This window comes from Kwoniella pini, chromosome 7 (assembly GCF_000512605.2).
Source record: "Kwoniella pini CBS 10737 chromosome 7, complete sequence".
NCBI lineage: Eukaryota > Fungi > Basidiomycota > Tremellomycetes > Tremellales > Cryptococcaceae > Kwoniella > Kwoniella pini.
This window is the reverse complement of record NC_091722.1, coordinates 1,604,404-1,624,484: the sequence shown is the minus strand read 5'-3', so window position 1 is coordinate 1,624,484 and position 20,081 is coordinate 1,604,404. Positions and strand designations below refer to the sequence as shown.

Below are 20,081 nucleotides of genomic sequence, written 5' to 3'. Positions count from 1 at the left end.
TGCCTGTTTCTGCTGATGTCAAAGTTGTTATAACTCTCCCGACATATTCCCCCATGGCTGGTGAATATGTATGTCAAGTCAAAAACACCAGTGCTGCCTGGCTTGTCTGTTTAATCTATGCCGCCAACGATTGACTTATCGCTCACCGAATTGACTTGATGACTAATTATGTGGATCTTGAGCTTATATGGTTTGCGAAGATTAGTACGAACCTCACATGACCTTACATTTCGCATACATGTTACTCCGCTATGCGTGACAGAATGATTCTATGATTTTATGGTAACAGATACAACCCATAGTCTCGTCCATATATATCATCACAACGAGAGTTCGTTCATCCACTTCGAGATCATCAGACTTCCCTCTCTAGGTTTATCCAAACTCAACACGTGTCCAGCGCCGTCAATCTCAAGATAGCACAGTCTGCCCTTTCCCTTCCCAGCCTTGAGACACTTGTACTTTCCCGCCGGCGTCGGCTTGTCTTCAATCTCGATAATCCAATCTCTCATAGCGAGCTGGTTGAACGCAGCTTGACGTTGGTAATTTGGTATATTCGACATGATCCTTCTCAAACCAATGTAATTGCATATCCCTGATAATTCTCATCATTCAGTTGTACATCATACACATTACCGGTGGAAAACTCACAATCGACCATTCCCTCGTATACCAATACCCCTACACCAGTGTCCAATAGTTTTCCCATCAAACCATCTGTCTTTGTTTCCCAATCCCCCGAATACACGAAAGCCGACCAGATGCTTTCGGAGTGGGCGTTCCATACTTTCCCGCGCTCTGCGGTAGTATCTGAAGCGTTGACTCCGAGAGAGGCTTGGACCGAAGGCGTGTTGTAGAAGGAGATGATGGCTGTTTCGTTGTATGGCGCGGATAGTCGGTAGTCGTATGGGTTTAGACCAGTCTGTGCATATGGGAGTCCAGCAATACCAGCAGTATATAGTCCAGCTGCGGCGCTACGTAGGGATTTTAATCAGTAGCCATAATCTGATGACAATCGCGAGAATGCAAGAACACACCATGAGAATCTGTCATAACACCTATTCAGTAATTTCTCGCCCTGCTCAACAAGTCCCATCGCCCATGCGCATTCCTCTTTATCGCCCAACATCGGTACACCTTCATCCTGAGCATGCCCACAAGCGAATTCAATCATCGCTCGATACTGCACACGTCCGTTGATCCAGCCGTTGCCTACGGAGATCGATGTGAGGTTGATGAATTTTGGCGATCGATGCGCGAGTTCAGTAGTCTCCCAGATGTCGGACCATGGAGAAGGAAGGTCTTGGAGCAGGAGGTTACGATGTTGAATGTATGATCCATACGCTGGGGCATAATGTCTTGAATCGGGCCGTAAGCTTCACTTCAATCAACTGAGCTTCAACGAGAAACCCTCACCCCCCGTATGAAAGAGAATTGACAGCCCATGGATTCTTCGCATACTCTGGAAATACCGTGATGAACGTTTGGAGAAAGTCGTAAACCAACCTCGCAGAATCGAATATGTTGTCCACCGTAGGGAAAGGCGCGTATGAGAATCCAGCACCAATGGGCTTATCCATCACCATCGATCACCATCAGCATCATTCATTCAGCTGCCAACGCGATAAGGCTCACATTGTCAATCATGAGTATGCTTCCCCTGTCATTGAAGCTCCACTCGTTCCTCTCCATTCCGAAACCGCCTTTGCCATCATCCACAACAGCGCAAGGTCCAGAGAACTGCATTCCTGTGAGGGCGGATGATCCAGGACCCCCATTTGACCACAATCCGATGGGGTCGATAGACGGGTCAGACCGAGATGGGAAGAACCAGAAAAAAATAGGCGAATTGGGGAGGTAACCAGAATATTGCTATTTGAACGGTCGTCAGAGTGTTCGAAGCGGAACTCGATGAGAAAAGGTCATACCGTGGTGTTATCGTTACATAGGTGAGGAGTAACAATGTGGGCTGACCTGGATGATCCAGTCAAATGAAAGCTAGACTGTCCTGGAGACGGGGTCGACCGTGCAGCGGTGTGGATTGACGCTAGTGCAATCACGATTGCGAACAGGTCGAAACATCCGGCAAGCATAGTGCAAAGGGTGAGCCAAAATGATGACGATGTTTTGTCGCTTTTCTATACTGTCGCAAGAAACATTCAGAGATGCATGTTGCACGAAACTCATGAAGACACTAAGGACGTGTATGTGTAGAAGCGCTCCGAGTGTTGATTATCTCTAGAAGACGGACCCACGTGATTATATTCCAGGATACATGTGATGTCGCCTGCTATGGTAATCGCAATTAGAATCTCGAAGTCGCCTCCTACGTCACCAGACATTGTCAGGGATGACAAACGCCGATCACCATTTGTTTGCAATTTGTCACCACTGATCACCAGGTCACATCTGTCTTCCCTTTTCTCATACTACTTGTCTTCTCCTGTTCAATCAATACACCCAGCACAAGAGTCAAATAGACCTACATCTTGAGGATCCTTGGCCCGCTGCCAACGAGACTAGAAAATGTCACATGCCAATGTCGAATTACCGCGTGGGGATTTAGTAGATCCAGTCCCTCACCCACCGCCTATCTCTAAACTTACACCGGTACTTTTCAGTGCATTCCTCGCTCTCGCTGTAGCTACTTGGCGATGGCCTGTCCGATGGCTAGTATCTGGAACACCCATCCTCACCTTCTGTCTCCTCCTCGGCGCGTCAAACGGAGACCGTATCTTGTCAATTGTACCGCTATGGACGCTACTGACAACTATCAACCTCGCATACGCCGTTGCATCTACCTCATGGCTCCTCTACTTTGATTTCACCGTTACAATCTACCCTGCGATACTCTTGACCTGTCTCTTTCAATTCGACTGGGCTGCTAGAATAGCGAGACGTGCGCTTCGTAAATTCGTCCGACAACTCCAATTCGTCCAGGACACGGTCTCACTTTTTGATATACCAGCGTTGGAGATTGACGTCGATGTGGACGGTCTCATGGTGATTAGGGGTCTGACGATATCGGTCTCGACTTTAACCGTCGTAGCGCATGGAATCGAAGTAGGAATCAAACTGGCGGATGACATGGAATTAGCAATATCGACGGAGAAGGTGGTGGTGAAGCTGTTCCGCGGTGTAGAGATCAGCGACTGCTTTGCCAACATAAAAGGTGGACACCACGAGATGACCTTTGGAGAGCTCGAAGAAACTGATAAGGATGAGGATGGCGATGCGGTGATGGTGGAAGACACAGCGCTACTACAAGCTGCCGCGGTTTCAGCTGACAAGACATCCCGGCCTCGATTGATCAAGATGAAGAGCAAAATCACAAATGGCGCGCAGATGGAGAATTCAAGCGCTAAGGCCGGTCTCAAAAGCATCAAGGCCGTCTCACCGGAAGATAGGGATGCTAGTGAGCGATATGAGGAGATGCTAAAATGGATTGACGATACCAACCTCATTCAGCAATGTCGTAAAGAAGCTGTGAAAGAGTTAGACGGGGATGAAGAAGGGATCAAAGGCATAAGAGCTGTCATCTGTTCCAAAATGCAAGCGACACCCTCGGTACCACATCCGCCCAAGCGATCTATCAAGGTGACAACGCTGCAGAATTTGTCACCTCCAAAAAGAAGGCAATTCCTCCACCGACTGCCCATGTTACTCCGACTCCTTCTCAATCCTATCAGTTACCTTCATCCGGTCTCGATATCGTCCATTACCGCAGGAGGATCTGGACAATGGATATCATACCTTCTCCACCGTCATCTATTCAAGGATTACGCTGAGGACAATAAGCAATTGCGCAAATTGCAAAAGCGTATATTATCCTGGCTCGCCGATGCCAATTTCGTGTTCGAGCTCTCGGAAATCAAAGGTGTGGCTTCGGTACCCTTCTTGACCGCTTTCGATATCACTACCCTGCTCCGATTCGGCGATGTCGTGGCATATCGAGCACTCGCACGTATATCAACAGAAGGATCAGATAAAGGACCATCCGAAGACACTCCGCCGCTAGAGGAAGTCCTTCGACTCGGAGGAGCTGACGCGAGCTTCTTGATACCTTCATATCTGTTGCCCCACCACGAGCACCTTTTACCGCCCAAGCCGACAGTGCAAGACAAGGAGAAGCTGGTGGAAGAGGTGCATGAGGCGGACGGGAAGCCGAAAGAGGTCCAAGCAGAACGGAAGCTGGAGCAAGCAGAAGAGGATGAAACGAATGTCAAGATCAGCGCGCACGTACAGCTACCGGCTTGTTTTTCACAAGATTTACTCAATTTCATCGCGGCTTTAGTCAAAGCAACCAAGGTGGTAGAGCTGGAAAAGGAACCTGGAGCTATGGAAGCGAAAATGTCGGGGATCAAGGAGTTTGGGCATGCTCTGTCAAAGGGGATGAAAGATAGTGTAAAGAAAACGGTCGTCGACGGAATTGTCAATGACAAGTGGATCGCCAAGATGGTTGGAAAGATCACTCGGAAGCTAGAGGAGGCTCAGGGGGATGTAGGATACAGTGGAGACATACCAGTGAAGCTGGAAAAGTACCGATTACCAGAAGGACATCCGGAAATGAACAAGATACTATCATAATAATAATCATGTCGTTGTTGTTGTAAGTATGAATTATGCTACATAACGGACAAGCACGCAAGCACATCAATGGGTGCATATGATCGATAAGGGTATTTGAATCTCGATTATATCGGAAATCATTCAGAGAATATAAAATCGTAATCTCGTCTTAATATTCAAGAAGTCTGGTGCGGTCACAAATATCTGCTCTTCAAGTACAGCATGTTGGTATGATCCATTTACGCCTTGATATCCTTGTCCTCGTAGAAAAGTGGCTCAAGGGTAACGTTCCGCTTGAACAGGATGTATCTCTTGAATGCCCAAGGAATCCACTTGGTGAATTGATAATTGACGTAAACGCCGGTTGGAACCGAGAAAACCTGGTACCATTGACGGTCAGCAGTATACTCCTTGATGGTATTACTATATGACTTACTTGATCAAGCTCTTCAAGTGTGAGCTGTTTAGTTTCTCGCATGAACAAGAATGCCAGGGAGAACGCAAGCATGTTCGTGCCGGTGTAGAAACCTTCGGACGTTCTGTCAGCGGTTCTCATATACACGTGTGAAACATAACTTACCGAACGTTCCTGGGCCTCCAAATTGCTTGAGCTGGAAGGGGAACCACAGACTGAGCAAGAAATTGACAAAGTAATTTATCGACACGCTGAGGACACATTAGCAGAAGTTCAATTTGGAAAGCACTTTGGAATTTATATACCTACGGGAATGCCTGACCCAGCTCTCGATGAGCAAGGGGGAAAACTTCCGCCGAGTAGGTGAAGATGATTGGACCTTCTCCTATTGAGTAGAAAATGGTATATATGTAGATGAACCTGATCACAGGATGTTCAGTATACGAGTCATCTATTTAGTAACGTTGCTCACATTGCGACAATGCCAGTACGAATCCTCTGCTCCTCGATGTAGAATGCCATACCTACTCGCAAAGGTCAATCGTGGCTCTAGCGATACATATAAACACACTACCCACCTGCTGCGAGTAGAGAGACCGCCATCAAAGGGAAGAAGAATAGATTCAACGTTCTTCGGCCAAAGGTGTCAATGGTGAATATGGCAGGCCTGCAGACATAGTCAGATGAACAGTCTGGTAATTCCAGAGCATTTAGAGGCTTACCACGTGAAGACAAAGTTCAGAGCACCAAAACCTAGCGAAGCATACAATGCATCTACGTTGGAGGCACCACCATCTACGAAGATAGTGGAACTGTAAAATGCGATGGCTGCACAAGAGTCACACGGCACCAGTCAGCATCGCAGCTCTCTATCTGACCATCCGAGACCTACTATTGATACCGCATAGATCTTGTCCAGCATGCAAGACACTCGCAGCAAGTGTCGCTCTTCTAATACGAGGAACGGTGAACAGATCTTTCAATCGTCTGAACATCGATCGATCTCCAATGACCTTCTTCTCGGCCTCCCATTGGACCCAGGCGTAGAATAGATCGCGGGCAGCCATCACATCATGCTTTCTGAGCTTTCGCATCGACCTGTACGCTTCCGGCATTCTACCCTTCTTCATATACCATCGTGGCGATTCTGGACCTATTCAACGGTAGCATAAATACAACGGTACGTGAATCAGACACGTCAACGGAATGAGAGGAACCTATACTCACAGAACCAGACCAACAGTGCAAGCGGTACAGCTGGAATGAACGAGCTCCCAATCTGTAATCTCCATGTTATGTTCCCACAGTCTTTTAAGACGGCATTCGCGGCGAAGCCGATGAAGATCCCCACGGTGGTCCAAAGTTGCCATCCCATAGTCAGAGCACCTCGGATCACCGTGGGAGCGACTTCAGCAGAAAATATGGGGATTGTTGAACCTTTCAGACCGATGCCAATTCCGAAGAAAATTCGAACAATCAACAGTTCTTGCCAAGTATGCGTAATTCCCATACAGATCGGCGTGACGATCAAGACTGTGGCGAGAAGTCAACCTTGATCGTGAAATTGATCACGTACTAACTTACTTATCGCAGCAATAAAAATTGCTCCTCGTCTACCCACGAGGTTATTGATGGGATCGGAAGAATAGCAACCACTACGTTAAGGCATCAGCCCTGTGAAAGGTACTCCTTCGAGCTGAAACCTACATCAATGGTGCTGAAAGATAAGGGATGGCGTTAACCAGGCCAAGAATCCATTGGTCATGCGCGCCTCCTGGCTCGTCTAAACCTTTATTGATACCGAACTCTTGCGGGAAACCGAGATCTCGTCATGACTGTTAGCCTAGTAATCGAGCTTTCGGCTTGATGCGCACTCACTGGCTCCATTGCTGCCCGTTTGATCCCAGCCCTGTACAGCTGCACCCATTGCGCATGCCCCAACTACCCAGAGCAGATCTCTTGACATTCTCCATCTGCACGGGGAGATGACAGAAACGAAGGATCAGCACAATACTTAGTGGCGGGATTCCAATGCGTCACTTACTTATGCTCGTGTTCGTACTTGACAGCAGCCTTTTCCTCCGCGTTGAGCTCTTCAATGAAATCCCAATCCTTAGGTCGTTGAGCTAGCAAAGCACCTTTTCTGAAAGTTTCTTTATACTCCGTCAGACCGTTGTTGTCGCAAAACTCGTCTGACTCTTGTAGAAGCTGCTCTTTAGGTACGCCATGCAAGGCGTTCTGTAGAGTTGCTCTGGCGGCTAACCTCTGCTCTCTATCCTCGGGCGTAAAGGCAACCTGAGTGTCAGATGGCGTCGTTGAGGGTGCATGTTCATGGTGGGTAGTTTCTACTTTATGGTCTTTCTCTCGAATACCCGAGTGCGAGTGACTATCGGCTGCACCAGGATTCCTGATTCGAGCCTCAGACATCTTTGAGTATCTTTGTTAATCAGGTACACAGGAAAGCCAATCGGGATACTATTGGTCTATGAGATCGAAAGTGGGCATTTGTTCGACTAATCCACCTGGGTATATATGTTCACTTCCTGTGGGGAAAATCCGGAGCATCGTTGCTCCCCCGCGTGTGATGTAAGCTTGTTTGTATATGAGTCAGCTGACGGGATCCATCTTGTGCTGTCAGAGTGACGAGAGAGCAGGTGTCCCTGGATATAAAGCACACATCTTGGCAGAAACAAGTAAAACATCAACATTGGATAACACACACACAGACTAGCCCGAGGCGAAACAAAGGAGTGCGTGTATACCCAATACAACGGTTTCAGCCGATTATTTTGCAGGGGAAGCCCACTTAATTGGTCTTTAGCTCTTTTGGCCTTCCCCTAATGTGCTGCGATCTGAGCGTTATTTGTGGTAAACTGTCGAGCTAAATCCATTTAGCGTTAAATTTCGGTGAATTCACGGAATTACCACCGGTAGCAGGGGATTTGCCGAAGTGGGTTTTGCCCGTTTTCCCGAAAACCTTCATGTTGGGTGCAACAAAAGTAGTCTAGCAGTCTTGTGACACTCTGAATAGCTGGACTCCGTGATATTTGACAGAGACTTGTAGCGCTCCTGTTGTAGGCGGGATGCTCAGGGAAGAGAATAATTATGAAATCGTTTGCAGGAAAAGTGGGGATGGTTCCGAGATGTAGAAGCATCCGCGTGGCTTAAGTAAGCTGCTGCTAGTGAACAAGATGACCTTATCGTATACGAGACTTGAGTGCAGCAAGTCGGAACTATATAAAATAATAATATCCCAAGTGTTTTTTATAATACTTTTACCGCCCCTTTATTCGATCGTTCAGGAACACAAGCTTAATAGCAATGTTACGTAAAACAACTCGGACCTTAAAAGCATACCGAACAACATCGTTATTGTCTGGGAAAAAAGAAAAAAACAAGCAATAACTTGACACAACTTTCTCCATCTTTAAGATAAGCTTCGATCCCTACTTGACGACTGGACAAACATCACCTCCATCCATCGCCCAGATCGCGCATATCGAACCATCGACTGCAGCAGAGTGCACACGAGTGTGAGACACAGCCTCAGTGCGTTTCCGGATATTCAGCACCTAATCAGCAATGCCCGCGATGCCGAAACACAGTGAGTTTCAACGATGATGATGATATGCAAACGACTTTGAGCCTGACTTATGCTTCGCTCTCGCAGGACCCCTCGCAAGGTGAGCCCTTACTGATGATGATCTCGATCGGAAAGATAGTTAATGACCATAGCACTGGTAGAGGTGATGCTTGTCAATCATGCAAAACACGCAAAATAGTAAGCATAGCTCTTATCGTGTGAACTCAGCTGCAATCACCATGATGCTAATGCAGTGGTTTAAATTCATAGAGATGTCCAGCCGAGAAACCTTCCTGCTCTAATTGTGTGAAAAGAAACAAGCAATGCATCTACAATTCCTCTTCGACCGACGATGGTTCCCCTCCATCCCAAAACGAATATCAACACCCTCTGCCGCGATCAGATTCCTCCTCAGCGAATGCATCTCCCTCAAATGAATTCAATGGTATGTCTGCCTCTGGGTCTACCGGTAGGCCTTCCATATCAGTACACCAACAGTCTTCAGTACACCAACAGTCTTCCTTCGATTCCATCAATGGTATACCGTTCAATGGGATACCTTCTGTCCCCACCCCTCCACCTTACAATGGCGCAACCAACGAGAACAGTATGCCTTGGGTGGCTGACTTCGGGATGATCGGTATCTTACCGTCTATGATGGGTCCAATGCAAAGCGTTCCCTCGCCTTGGGAGGATATAGATATAAGTGCTCTTCTTGGTCAAGGGTTCATTGATCCAGATTTGAATAAAGTGGACGATATGGAATTGAACGATACGGAGAGGGATCATCTGTGAGTAACATTCATTTGGCTTAGTGTCAAGGCGTCAACCAACGCTGCTTGCTTTCCTCCTTAGCCTACTTCTCTTCTTTACCGGTCAACGTATTTTCGGTGTCGACATGCACATCTTCAGCTTCTACACCCGCTTACAATCGCCAGACCCACTCGTAAGGCCGCATCCCTGTCTTCTCAACGCGATAGTAAGTGATACTCGCTCTCCGTTCCTATTCAGAGAGCCTGGGCTTCACTAATGTCTTAATTGTTATAGTATCTGGTGACCTGTCGTGGTTCTCCTCTTGAGTCATTGAAGAGACAGGAATTGACCTTTCTGAAGAAAGCAAAGGAGAACATGGATCAAGCTTTAGCCTCGCCAGATTCGGTCTTTGATGCCATTCGTGCGGGAACGATGATCAGCGCTTGGATGTTCGCGTCAGAAAGGCACATGGAAGTGAGTTTCTTTGTTTGCTCCATCTGGAGCGATGAAATCTGTGTTGACACCGTATTAGGGCTGGGCGATGTTGGGTCAGACGATCAGGTCAGTAAATCACGATCGCCCCCCGGCTGGTCTTTCAGCCGTCCGCTTTCTCCAACTCATACTCCCTCGCTTCCCTAACTTCTATATCTTGCCACTGAGTTTCTGGCGATCCCATTTTCCACACTGCTCCGCTCTTGGGCCTTGGCAGCACCTGTTCGAGTTCCTCTTTGCCCCCTTTCTCACCCTTCTCGGTGCCTCCTTCAGCCTCTCCTGGTTTTGTTCTGGTAGACTGACTTATGCCTATCAGGGTCGCCATCGCCGCTGGGCTAGATCGTATACAGTCCTCGGTGGACATCAACACCGGTCCTTTGCCCAAACCCAGACGAAGGCGTGGAATTAGTACATACTTGCGTCCTGCTGTGTCGCACTTAGAATTGGCTGATAGGATCTATGCCTTGTATGTATAGATGAAACCCTCCCATGCCGCCTGTCCAGCTGACGTTGGTTTTCCTGCAAATGCAGCTGGACCCTTTTCTTGGCCGACAGATGTACAGATATAGCATTCGAATTGCCTTCAGCATTCGACATGAATAGAATTACTACACCTTTGCCAAGACCCTGGTCGGAGTATGAGACTGTGAGCCAATCATGCATATCCAAAAGTGACAAGTATTCAAACTTACAAACTCACAGAATGACTCGCACCTCTTGACTTGCGACCGTCGTCTCACGGATATTTATGATGATTCAGCTGTGTTCACAAAGACGTGTGATGTGGAACATACACCTGAAGTGTGCGTAACCGCGACATCGCGTCAACATCACGTCCTCTGATACTTTTGAGCTGATCCGTCGTCTAGTGGTTACACCTTATGCTCACTCGAACTCATGTATCAAGTGTCACTACGTCCATCCAAACCAGAACAACAAAGATTGGCAGCTGCCATCGCCAAATTCAACAAGGAATTACCAGTAGCGTATAAGGGAACGGAAATGACGGAGGAAGGTCAAATCACTGTCAGCTCTGACACTGCAACCATCGTCAGTATCTCAATCTGTTTCGGTGGCTGTTATATCTGCCAAGCTGACATGATGTTGATTTAGCAATTCATCACTTTGTGCTCCGAGATGTTCCTCTACTCCATTGATGCGTTGGACAAACCGGACCCTAGAGCGTTAGAAGCAGCACGAAGGATCTTGGGAGTCTTGCACTTACTTAAAAACGCTGTGAGCTGTGATATTGATAATATACATTTCAAAACTGACTATCCGGATAGAATGTTGGGGATGTCAATCTATTCGTTATAATGTGAGTGAGATAGGACATACGATGGGATGAAGGCTGACTCACTACTCCACACAGCATTTGGTGTAGAGTCGCTAGATTGATGGTATGGGAAAGCAAGAGATTGGAAGCAAGTGGTGATACTTTTGGTGAGTCCTTCACTCTTGACAAGCGTCTCCTTCGACATGTGACTTTACTGACAAATGAGATAGCGGCTGCTCCTTTTGCCAAGGATGTTCAATTCATCACCAGCTTTCTGCAACAACTCTCTCACATCAGTCTTGCGTGAGTAGAACAGGTTACCACGCAGGGGCGTTTGCTCATGAGCTGACTGATTTCACCTTGATGCAGTGCCGAAGCTCTCAAGAGCATTCAGAGTTGGTGGTCAGATGATCTGTCAAGTTTTGGATTAGAATATACAGCTCAACAAGATACACAATGGGGAGCACGACCTTTGCCAGAATAGGCAAAAGACTATGCAAGACGATAGATGGCTCGGCTCATCGCATTGATGAGGCATCTAGATGGGATTTAAGTAGAAAAGCGGGACCATTGGTCAATCTGCAGCATGTCAAGAACGTTATCTGATTGTATAATACAATGCATATGTCACATGACAAGTTGAATATCATTGTCATACTTGAGGAACCGATCCATATTATACATAGCGGAAGAGCAGTGGTATGGAACGACTCGTTGGTTTTGAAAAGAACAGTGAGATTTCTTCACATCAATAAAGCCTTGCTCCTTGTACATGTGATCATCAGTTATGCTTAATATCATACAATGTGAGTCATTCTGTATTATGTCCTATCAGCAGAAGTAGGCTTGAGCCATGCAGCTGCTTTCTGTTGTTGATTGATCGTATCAAGCTTGATGCTCACTTCTTGCAACTTTGGTATTATTCATTATCGATACATCTTGTTCATATCACTTTCTATCTGAAAATATACTACAGTATCTTCCTCAAAGTAAAGTGTCACGGCTCTCCTTGACACCTATAGTTTAGTCTATGTGATAGCTCTATTATATTTTATTTTCAACTAAAGTCCGTTTGAGACTGTTTATCAAAAAGCAAGTCTCTAAATATCTAGAATAATCTCCGACCGAAAGCTAATCCTGGGTGAACGATAGAGTAGACAAGGACGAACAAGAACTATATCCCGGTATCAGGGTGATCAGCAAAATGCGCTGTGAAAAGAATATGATTGACAATGAGATAAACTCACCATAAGTAAAGCGTCCATGCCCAAGAACAAAGGCTCGTTGATTGCGATTTTACCTGTCCAGCCATCGAGAAGCTCTACTGATCGATAGACGGATCTATAAGTAATGTGATGAGTTAGCTTGTGAAAATAATTGATTTGCAGAAACGATGGGGAAGACAGAGGTGGCCTGAATCAGACAACTCACCGAATAATGATGAGAATAGTTCCTACAGTGATCAGCCCACAAAGCATCTTGACCTTGCCGTCCGATAATCCAATAGAATCAAAGCCAACAGTAGAGTTTGTATAAGAGTTGCCATCTTCAGCCTTGATCTGGCCAGAAGAGTTCATTGGGATCTCTTCGGTGAGTGTAGCTGATGGCGAAACTAAACCGTCGGGATTGGCAGCAGCGGCTTTCTTAGCTTGTCTGTTGGATTTGTAAAGAATGAAGAATGGGTTGTATTGCTTCTTGGCTGGGTTGTTGTTTTTTCGTCGAATGATCCATTCGAAGAAAAGACCGGTGAAGAGGATTGTAACAACGACTGTATTATCAGACAGGAGTATTAGTATACGTTTTCGTTGCCAATGCGCAGGATCGTGACAAGCAGAGGGAAGAGAATGTGAAGGGACCGAACAGAGGGACCTCGCGATCAAACTCACGTTGTAAAATGACACCACCAGTCATGATATAAGCTCCCATATCCGATCCAGCATCATCATCTGCAGTACCAGCGATACCACCTCCTGCACCTTGTACAACGAGACAAACGATATCGGCCGTGACGAAGATAGCGGAGAATGATTGACTATGTAACGAAGAGAATTTGGGTCTGCGCGAGATTGGCGTTAGCATCATCTCTTTTGTCAAAACCATATGATTAGGCCTCACCCAGTGCTAGCCATCATTCTGGTAAAGTAAAAATACATAATCAGTTCCAGTATTATCGCCCCTATCCGTGAGAAGTAACTCACTTTCCGAGCAGGATATAATTGGCGGCAGAGAAGAAGGTCGGAGCGACAACGAGGCATACGATTCTACAGGAGATTGCTCGTCAGTATAGCGCAAATATGAGAGGTGAGGGGTCGACATACTGAATGATATAGGCATTGTACTCAGAGAACCAGATACCGCCTGCGTTGTAATCCCATACCCATGATAATACACTCCAAAGTCTGCCTCCCCACTGCAATGAAATTATGTCAGTCATCCATTCGACCGTAATCATCAAGTATTTTGAGTTCAACGTACACCAATGACTTCGACTAATCGCAAAAGTCACCCTGTCAGTATGATATCGCATGATGGATGACCTGTTGCACTTACCAGCAGTACCAGCAGTCAATGTAGGTAAAGTCCACCATGTTCTCCAGAATATACCCAACATCAATTGAGCGACTGAAGTAGTGTTAATGTCAGAATTTTCATTTTCTAGACAGGGGTCATGAATGTCAACTTACTGGATCCCACTCCGAAAGCAGCAATGAAACTGTTGCAGTGACTGTTCAGTATTGACCTTTGATTGTATGGTTGAGATCGTCATCTGACTCACATGTATGTCCACATGTGTGATACTTCATATCCGTATGAAGAATATTTTACCGAACCAGTTATCAAATTCGCTGACCCGTTGACGGTATTACATTGATATGGGGCGAGAGTACCGTTGTTGAGTTTTTCGATCCAGCCTGCGTAACGAACGAAGTTAGCTCGGTGCAGGAACATACTTAATCACTAGGTATGACTCACAATCCATCTTGTCGATAATGTATGTGTCAAACTGATTTGATTGATTGGTTTGGAATATCAAAGACTGAGCTGAATATTATTCAAGTTGAAGATTCAGTTGTTTGTGATGGTGGTGTTCCGAAGAAGACAAAGTACTTTGAGTTGATGAAGAGAAGTACATGATCTTTTAAGATTATCAGCTGCTTATATACCTTTCGTGTCTGTCGGCGAGGCGGTGAGTTAATCTTAATTGAATGATAGCTTGATAAAGGATACCGATAAAGATATAATTTCCTTCGGCCTCAATTGTCCCTCTTTGGTGGTTGAAAACTTGAGCGAAAGGCACCTTTGTTTCCAGTGTATATACATACAATCATCGTAGACCGCCAGCGTCAATTATCCCTTTCGGTGACCTCTGCGTGATTGGTTATGTAGTATGATCGATGTTTAGTCCATATGCATAAGATCCTTTGATATACATATAGGATGTTTTTACTTTGAAAACTACGCTAAAACAGTGATCGAGATTTATTCTTATTGTTGCGGTTTCCGCCCTTCTCGGTCGCCGCACGCTAGTAATACTCTGTCATTTTGTCAGGAACATGAATGGCCTGGGGCAACCATACACAGCTATTCGGCATAACTGTAGCTTTTGTTGGCGTATTTAATGTGAGAAAGCTGTAATACGAGTAATGGAAGAGTCGTTCTCTAATCTATAGCCGCACTGTTGCTAGTACGCGATAAGGAGCCCGAAGATATGAATATACCAATTCGGGCTGAGAATATTTGTTCGTTCATCGTTCCGGTGATAGAATTTGATGAATCGTCACATTCATCGTCAGTGTTCATTCAACATGCAGCGAAAATAGGAAAATCAGAGGCAGAGAATACAGCCATCCATTCAATGCGTAGCTTATGAAGGTTACTGCTGATATTATAGGATACATATAAGGGGTCAAATGTGTCGTAACTTCAGGACAAGGAAGTAAGGATTAGAATTCCCCTTGACCTGCATTCTAGTTTTCCTTCACTTCTCTTCGATCTCTCACCACTTACACACAATAGACGATTACCATCCTCCAGCTTCTGCGCTCTCCGCGGACTTCAAATGACCCTGCTGTATCGATTGTCCCCATCTATCGGATGTATCAATTTCTTTTCTTGGCTTGAACTCGACCCACTTTACGATCAATCCTCGTCCCCTCTCCAATCTTATCATAAACTCCAAACTTCCACTGATTGAAGGACAATCACCAAATCCACCTAGACTCCCAACTAAATGTCGCTTACTCCCTGCGCATCGACCGGATACCTCATGATCACCCCATAACTCATCTAAACTGACCTCTCCTACATTCCATTTCTTGTAACAATCCCTGACTATCTGTATGACCTCTTGGACTGGGTGTTTTCGACCGTCTCCAGGTGCAGCTACTGTATGGAGGAACTTGCCCGCAAGTTTATGTGGATGCGAAGATTCTCTGGATCCAGGCATGAAGGGTAATTCGACGGTACGGACGGAACGAGGTGATCGAAGTGGTAAACCTGTAGCTAATCTGAATATAGCTGTTTGACTGGCGTATATAGGTTGACCAGGTTGAGTGGGATCATCCGAGGGATAATATGAAGGATGTGACGATACTCCAACACCAGATATCTCAACATCATAGCTGTACATGGGTTATCATTTAGCCTAAGATGATAGAGCTGTCTAGCATCAAGAAGAACTCACCCCCAATTGGCCGCTTCCGCTTCCGCCCACTCCCTGAACTCTTTGCTGGTCATTTCCAGCTTGTGATCGGAGTGCCTGTGTAGTAAATCTAGATCAGCTATTGCTCGATGTGAAACAAAGCAGATGGATCACCTGAAAACACGATCTGTTCTTCCTGTAGGGTCTACAAAGCCTTTCTTCGCGAAGTCGTGTTCTTCTGCTCGGGGGAATTTGGCATTGAAGTCAAAATTCTGTATAAATGTACGTCAGCTGTTGCTTTGCGGATGAGAGATCGGAGTGAGATTGTAATCAGGAGCAATCGTCGTTGAAGGTTCGACACTCACAGGCGTAGTCACTAATAGAACCTTCGGACGATAAGTACCAAATGTAACTACACCAAATCTATTTAATACGTCTGGATCTAAATGTTCTACCACTTCTAAAAGTACTATAGCTTCATATCCTTCTAATTTAGCGTTGTATTTTTCTATGCCTCCCAACCACAATTCCGTTATGAGAGGCTCCCATCTGGGTATTGTCAATGAGGATGGAGTAGACGATTGAGCAGGGGGTGTCAATGTTTTCAAAGCTGATGTGATCACTGATGGAGAGACATCCAGACCACCGAGTCGCTGCGTGCAGCAATTGAGTTCAGCTTAGATAGAGGATGACTGATGGCCCCAGATCCAGATAGAATTAAAATATATCAGACGCACCTTAATAAACAGTTCGCGAACCCCTAAGGAATACTCCTCTTCGTCTGTATCCACCGGACTTGGCAATTGGTCCGATCCGTTGAGCCTCGATGATGAGGACTGACTGGGCAGTATAGGGGGTTCCTTGATCGTTGTGGGCGGCACAACCAAGGTCTCCAGCAAAGATCCAGGCCCACATCCTATATCCAGCACCTTAATATACAGCGTTGTCAGCTTGTATTGCAAATAGTGACGTGTATTACACTTACAGATCTGACGTATTCTTTCCGAAGTACTTCCAAAGCCCAATGTCTTCTTTGCATCCACAGTCTACATTGTTTCTTGTCAGCGAGCTTTCTTTTCATGCTTTAAACATCATTATGACTTACTCCGGCGTGAATGATACACCTGTTACTGTACTCTCCTCTACCATAGACACCTCTGGCGCAGTGACATCTTGAGGTAAGGATGAATGAGAGAGAAGTTCAGGTGAGTCAGCCAAATCATGATCGACTTCTTGGTTAGACATATTTTTTTCGGAGGTCGGATGATGACTCTCGATTCTGTGATTTAAAAGATGAGATAGAAAGAATAAATGAAAAGGAAATATATTGTAAAAAAGATGATGAATGGGATGAATTTGGAATGTGGTACCTTTTGCGTTGTTCTTTAAAAGTTAGACTTAAATACACGCGGGGCAACAATGAGGGGAATTACTCTTTTCATATAAAAACATCAATATTATATCCTTAATTCCTCCCTTTGTTCCCCATAAGAATGATTCATGCAGCCTACATGCATACAGTCATATACATAGATATATTCTTCCATATTGCGTGATTCAAGTACAACGCCGCAATGGTCAAGCCGATTTTTACATCTCGGCTAATAAACAGTCCACATGTCATTATAATAGTCAGTCAATTCGCTAATAAGAGGGTACTCCATTTTTCCTGTGCTCAGCGATTCACCCTCAAATAATTGACTATCTCACGCAGCATCAAAGTGATTGATTTCAGAACAGAAACGAGGATGAATCCTTCATTTCGGAAGCAAAGCTCAAATGCAACGGTTGTTCCCCATATGGAGCCCAATCGGCTTTGGACGATGGAAATAAAAAAGGAAACGCGGGTAAACGGACCGGAATGTTGAATACCGATTACCACCGGCTTGGCAAATTCATTCTAGCTATACAAAAAGGCCAAATACAGAGGAAGAGAAGCAGAATATTGGCCCTAAGGAACGGTAGTCAAGGACATATCTATTTGGATTATCAAGAAACAAATGTCCCACATTCCGTTATACATTATCGAACAACAGAGACGACTTTACTTCCACCTAATCCTACTGCACTCATGAATTTACCAGCCAAGGTACCGTTTTTCTCTTCCTCGGTGATGAACGGTGGAGCAATCTTACCCCTTTCGAAACGTTCTTCAGTGATATCGAATGTTTTGGGTAATCCTTCGTCCCATTCTCCAGTAGTCATGAGTTTAGCTAGATATTTGGTACCCAGTGCGATTCTTGCCATACCGTGACCTGTCAACCGAGAAAAGATCAGCATTAAGAGAGATTTAGTCGATAGGGTCAAATTAACACACCGTGGAAACCCGCTGCCATATACATGCCTTCCTTGCCAGGTACTGCACCGATCAGAGGCAAGGTATCTTTAGTAGCACATAGCATACCTGCCCAAATTCGCATAGCTCCTTCTCCCGGTGCTTCAGGTCCCCAATCTGAGAAATTGTTCTTGCAGTAATCTCTTAACCCTGATAGCGATAAATTGTACTCAGTACATAGGACAGCTCTCGAAAGCGGAGGATATACATGATGTTAACTCACACTTGGAGATACCTTCTGCAACATAGGCATCGTCATCGACATACAACTCTTGCTTGGTCATTACGCCTAGCTCATGAGCAGCAGCGTGATGTAAGCCCAACACCAAACCGTTATCAGGGGTGAAGATTAGATATGGACCGTCCTCAATAGTGTACGAATTGGCGAGGTATTTAGAGCCTGAATATGATAGTGGAGGAGTGACGTTTGCAGCTTGAGCTTGGAAGGGAACGAGGCTGTCGTGGAGAAGTCAGAAATAAGTTCGTGACATCTCAACAGGTGAATTTCCTATACCTGGGTGGAAGCGCTCTACTCACTATTCTGCGATTGGACTACCTTCGAAAAGATGAGGTGTATGAGCGTTGGTACAGAAAATGACTTCTCTCGCTTTAACAGTTCCCTTGTCATGTACTTCTAATTGCCAAAGCCCATCGACTTTCTTCGCTGATTGAACAGGTGCATAAGAGTAAAGATCGGCTCGACCGGTAGCAATGGCGGCTTTCATGTATGCTGTAGCCAGTTTATGAGGATGAACGGAACCAGCAGGACCTTTAGAGTAGGCAATTGCGTTGTGGATTCGAGTGGCCTAGGTCCGGTATGGATACATTCAGCTCATGTGCAAGCTTCAAGGACAAGATTGAAGACTCAATGAAGTAGGAGATGTATAGAGCTCACCTTTTTGGCTTCATCTGCATTTTCGTTCCAATACCATTCAGGCTCAGTACCTTGAAGCTGAGGATGCTTCTCTCTCGCTTCCACCCATTTGGAGTAGTTGTCCCTCATTTGGATCTTAGCTGCTTCGGAGATTCGTACTACCCAAATGTAATCAGAACGACATTGCGGTGACCCGAATTACAACTGAACGGAATAGTTCGTCACATTTACTCACCTTCTACCTTTTCACCTTTCCAGAAATCAACGTCCCATTTCTCCTCGTCAATCGTCTCTGTTACGTATTCCAAAACTCTCTTCTCAAAATCAATCACTTCGATAGCTTCTTCAATAGTCAATCCTGCTCCACCTTCCCTCAATGGATCGGTAAGGAGAGTAAGTGATCCGAAGGAGTATGGAGCGCAATGTCCACCATTTCGGCCAGCTAGAGAAGACTTGTATCAGATCAGAATGACACGTGTAAGTGCTGAAGGACACTCACAGGCACCTGAAGCAAGGTCTTTAGCTTCTAGTACGGCAACGGTCTTTCCGTCAGCTATACCTGGTCTAGTCAGGTGATAAGCCATAGTAGTACCTGTGTGAAACTTGACTATCAGCTTTCGTCCGCGGACCTCAGGACATGACTCTGACTGACCGGCCATACCAGCACCAACAACTACATAATCGACAACATCTGTAGGCAGAGGAGCCTCTTTGTTGTGGTTATACAATGACTTTCTGCCTCGATTCTGGAAAGTGTGAAAGGTATTAGCAGATTTTCACATGGCAAGGAGGGGAATCAACTTACGGTGGCTTGCCAATGGGAAACAGTAGAAACGAAAGGTTGTGGCCACTTTGACATGGTACGTGAGTCGATATTCGGTCTTCACAGAAGAGATGGAATAGAAGAGATTAACGAAAGCACAAGAAAATGTAATGGTGAATCGAAATAGATAAGTATTTGAGTGGAAAGCACAACATCACGGAGTCTATATCGGTTGATTCTCATACCTGCCGAGAGTCGGTTATTTCCGCAAGAGTAAAACCCAGAAAGCATGATACCAGAGGAAAAGATTTGTTATCAATACGGGATACAAAGCGCTATTTTGCTAGGAATTGGCATGAGGAACGATGTAGCTAAATGA

At 45.5% G+C, this 20,081-nt stretch overlaps 7 protein-coding genes across 7 annotated transcripts; 2 read left to right on the top strand and 5 right to left on the bottom strand.

The window, feature by feature from the left end:
- Positions 1-320: 320 nt before the first annotated feature.
- On the bottom strand, positions 321-2,093 carry I206_105745 (uncharacterized protein; the record flags this gene model as incomplete). Its single annotated transcript, XM_019155100.1, has 6 exons — positions 321-595; positions 652-974; positions 1,038-1,358; positions 1,417-1,571; positions 1,636-1,872; positions 1,929-2,093. The coding sequence occupies 6 exons, from the start codon at positions 2,091-2,093 to the stop codon at positions 321-323; spliced, it is 1,476 nt and encodes a 491-aa protein (XP_019011254.1).
- A 433-nt stretch (positions 2,094-2,526) lies between these two features.
- I206_105744 (uncharacterized protein) lies at positions 2,527-4,587 on the top strand (the record flags this gene model as incomplete). Its single annotated transcript, XM_019155101.1, has 1 exon — positions 2,527-4,587. The coding sequence occupies one exon, from the start codon at positions 2,527-2,529 to the stop codon at positions 4,585-4,587; it is 2,061 nt and encodes a 686-aa protein (XP_019011255.1).
- A 221-nt stretch (positions 4,588-4,808) lies between these two features.
- I206_105743 (uncharacterized protein) lies at positions 4,809-7,411 on the bottom strand (the record flags this gene model as incomplete). The annotated part of the gene is made up of 13 exons (XM_070203180.1): positions 4,809-4,949; positions 5,006-5,097; positions 5,150-5,235; positions 5,294-5,404; positions 5,457-5,508; positions 5,563-5,651; positions 5,707-5,812; positions 5,877-6,137; positions 6,212-6,517; positions 6,569-6,639; positions 6,692-6,809; positions 6,863-6,957; positions 7,029-7,411. The coding sequence occupies 13 exons, from the start codon at positions 7,409-7,411 to the stop codon at positions 4,809-4,811; spliced, it is 1,911 nt and encodes a 636-aa protein (XP_070059281.1).
- Positions 7,412-8,566: 1,155 nt separating this feature from the next.
- I206_105742 (uncharacterized protein) lies at positions 8,567-11,572 on the top strand (the record flags this gene model as incomplete). Its single annotated transcript, XM_070203179.1, has 16 exons — positions 8,567-8,588; positions 8,655-8,667; positions 8,720-8,765; positions 8,838-9,358; positions 9,423-9,546; positions 9,615-9,794; positions 9,853-9,881; positions 10,129-10,278; positions 10,344-10,458; positions 10,515-10,615; positions 10,682-10,862; positions 10,926-11,048; positions 11,099-11,130; positions 11,185-11,255; positions 11,319-11,391; positions 11,458-11,572. 16 exons carry the CDS (start codon positions 8,567-8,569, stop codon positions 11,570-11,572), a joined length of 1,896 nt encoding a protein of 631 aa, XP_070059280.1.
- A 624-nt stretch (positions 11,573-12,196) lies between these two features.
- I206_105741 (uncharacterized protein) lies at positions 12,197-14,068 on the bottom strand (the record flags this gene model as incomplete). Its single annotated transcript, XM_019155104.1, has 12 exons — positions 12,197-12,262; positions 12,336-12,429; positions 12,520-12,856; positions 12,975-13,144; positions 13,204-13,221; positions 13,287-13,349; positions 13,407-13,498; positions 13,564-13,577; positions 13,639-13,710; positions 13,773-13,801; positions 13,865-14,000; positions 14,062-14,068. 12 exons carry the CDS (start codon positions 14,066-14,068, stop codon positions 12,197-12,199), a joined length of 1,098 nt encoding a protein of 365 aa, XP_019011258.1.
- A 1,041-nt stretch (positions 14,069-15,109) lies between these two features.
- Positions 15,110-16,975, bottom strand: I206_105740 (uncharacterized protein; the record flags this gene model as incomplete). The annotated part of the gene is made up of 7 exons (XM_019155105.1): positions 15,110-15,710; positions 15,773-15,847; positions 15,905-16,002; positions 16,096-16,383; positions 16,468-16,659; positions 16,716-16,776; positions 16,836-16,975. 7 exons carry the CDS (start codon positions 16,973-16,975, stop codon positions 15,110-15,112), a joined length of 1,455 nt encoding a protein of 484 aa, XP_019011259.1.
- A 777-nt stretch (positions 16,976-17,752) lies between these two features.
- Positions 17,753-19,798, bottom strand: I206_105739 (uncharacterized protein; the record flags this gene model as incomplete). The annotated part of the gene is made up of 9 exons (XM_019155106.1): positions 17,753-17,985; positions 18,048-18,215; positions 18,289-18,521; positions 18,603-18,871; positions 18,961-19,097; positions 19,175-19,381; positions 19,439-19,531; positions 19,592-19,685; positions 19,745-19,798. 9 exons carry the CDS (start codon positions 19,796-19,798, stop codon positions 17,753-17,755), a joined length of 1,488 nt encoding a protein of 495 aa, XP_019011260.1.
- Positions 19,799-20,081: the final 283 nt, after the last annotated feature.